We start from the raw sequence: 2460 nt of genomic DNA, 5'->3' as shown, positions 1-2460 counted from the left end.
GTGAAATTAGTCAGGTGCAAAAGGACAAATATTGTATAAGACCACTATTATAAGATCTTGAGAAATAGTATAAACTGAGAAGAACACATACTTTTGTGGTTAGAGGTGGGGAGGGAGGGAGGGAGGGCGGGAGAGGGTTATTTACTGATTAGTTAGTAGATAAGAACTACTTTAGGTGAAAAACAATACTCAATACACAGAAGGTCAGCTCAACTGGACTGGACCAAAAGCAAAGAAGTTTCGGGGATAAACTGAGTGCTTTGAAGGACTATGGCTTAAGGGGACTTCTAAGTCAATTGGCAAAATAATTCTATTATGAAAACATTCTGCATCCCACTTTGAAGTGTGGCGTCTGGGGTCTTAAATGCTAACAAGTGGCCATCTAAGATGCATCAATTGGTCTCAACCCACCTGGATCAAAGGAGAATGAAGAACACCAAGGTCACACGATAACTATGAGCCCAAGAGACAGAAAGGGCCACATGAACCAGAGACTTACATCATCCTGAGACCAGAAGAACTAGATGGTGCCCAGCCACAACCGATGACTACCCTGACAGGGAGCAGAACAGAGAACCCCTGAGGGAGCAGAAGAACAGTGGGATGCAGACCCCAAATTCTCATAAAAAGACCATACTTAATGGTCTGACTGAGACTAGAAGGACCCCAGAGGTCATGGTCCCCAGACCTTTTGTTAGCCCAAGACTGGAACTATTCCCAAAGCCAACTCTTCAGACAGGGATTGGATTGGACTATAAGATAGAAAATGTTACTGGTGAGGAGTGAGCTTCTTGGCTCAAGTTGACACATGAAACTATGTGGGCAGCTCCTGTCCGGAGGGCAGATGAGAAGACAGAAGGTGGCTGAATGGACACGGGGAATACAGGGTGGAGAGAAGGAGTATGCTGTCTCATTAGCGGGCGAGCAACTAGGAATATTTAGCAAGGTGTATATAAAATTTTGTATGAGAGACTGACTTGATTTGTAAACTTTCACTTAAAGCAGAAAATAAAAAATAAAATAAAATAAAAAGTTACTCGGCACATTTCCCTACAAAGTTAAATGAAATGTTAAGAGTTTTTTTAATTTAATTTTTAGCTTAAACTTTTGGTTTGATCATTATTAACCCTGCATGAAATAAAAAGGGTAAAGTTTACATTTTTTCATTTTATGTATAAAACACAGGTATAAATATAATATATAAACAAAAGTACGCTATATCTACGATATTAAAATTTCATGGGGGAGTTCCATTAGGAAAAAAAAAATCTCAACGGCCTGCAAGGAGATCTCAATAATGAGAAAAAGTTGTTGAGAAACACTGAGCTAAAAACCCATAAAGGAAAACAGAAACAGAAGTAGAAAGTAAGGTGGGGTGGGGGATCGTTAAGAAAACGGAAAGTAGTGTGTTCCCTATTTAAAACCCATGCCCAGAGCAAGGTCTTCAGAGAACCTGGAGGCCCAGGCTCACAGACTCACCAGCATCAACCAAGACAGCAGCATCTACAAGATCCCCAATGGCCTTCTCTTTCCTTTTGCTCATCGCCCTGGTGGTGCTCAGCTGCAACTCCACCTGCTCTCTGGGCTGTGACCTGCCTCAGAGCCATAGCCTGGCTAACAGGAGAACCATGATGCTTCTGGGACAAATGAGGAGAATCTCCCCTTTCTCCTGCCTGAAGGACAGAAATGACTTTGGGTTTCCCCAGGAGGAGCTTGATGGCAACAAGTTCCAGAAGGCTCAAGCCATCTCTGTCCACCATGAGATGATCCAGCAGACCTTCAACCTCTTCAGCCTACAGGCCTCATCTGCTGCCTGGGATAAGACCCTCCTGGACAAATTGTACACTGGACTCTATCAGCAGCTGAATGACCTGGAAGTCTGTTTGATGCAGGAAATGGGGGTAGAAGAAGCTCCCGTTCCTGTGATAAATGAGGACTCCATGCTGGCTGTGAGGAAGTACTTCCAAAGAATCACTGTCTATCTGACAGAGAAGAAATACAGCCCTTGTGCCTGGGAGACTGTCAGAGCAGAAGTCATGAGCTCCTTCTCTGCATCTACAAACTGGAAAGAAAGGCTAAGAAGTAAGGAAGGCGACCTGGCCCCATAAAAAAAAAAAAAAAATTTCTCATCATGTAATACACTCTATCATACTTCCACAAGTTCAGCCATTTTATAGACTCCCGTTTCTGCTATAATCATGACAGAAATTGGATCAAACTTGTCAAATGTGTTTTCAGGATTATTAAGCAACATTGTGTTCAACTGCATGGGCACTAATTCCTTACAGGTGACCTTGCTGATGTATCTATTTAAATATTTATTTACTTATTTAACTATTTATATATTTAACTTATTTTTTGTTCACATCATATCATGTATACCTTTACATTGTGCATAAAATTTATGTTCTCCTTTATATTTTGTTAACTTATTACTTTGCTTTGTTCATTAAATTTTTA

General features: G+C 41.1%; 1 protein-coding gene across 1 annotated transcript; it reads left to right on the top strand.

Moving 5' to 3' along the window:
* The first annotated feature begins 251 nt into the window (after positions 1–251).
* LOC100665583 (interferon alpha-5-like) lies at positions 252–2108 on the top strand. The gene has a single exon (XM_003407333.3). The coding sequence runs from the start codon at positions 1518–1520 to the stop codon at positions 2106–2108; it is 591 nt and encodes a 196-aa protein (XP_003407381.1). The 5' UTR covers positions 252–1517.
* Positions 2109–2460: the final 352 nt, after the last annotated feature.

The sequence above is a fragment of the Loxodonta africana genome, chromosome 9, assembly GCF_030014295.1.
Source record: "Loxodonta africana isolate mLoxAfr1 chromosome 9, mLoxAfr1.hap2, whole genome shotgun sequence".
In the NCBI taxonomy this organism is placed as follows: Eukaryota; Metazoa; Chordata; class Mammalia; order Proboscidea; family Elephantidae; genus Loxodonta; species Loxodonta africana.
Note: the sequence above shows the minus strand (reverse complement) of the source record. Positions and strands in the feature narration are given on the sequence as shown.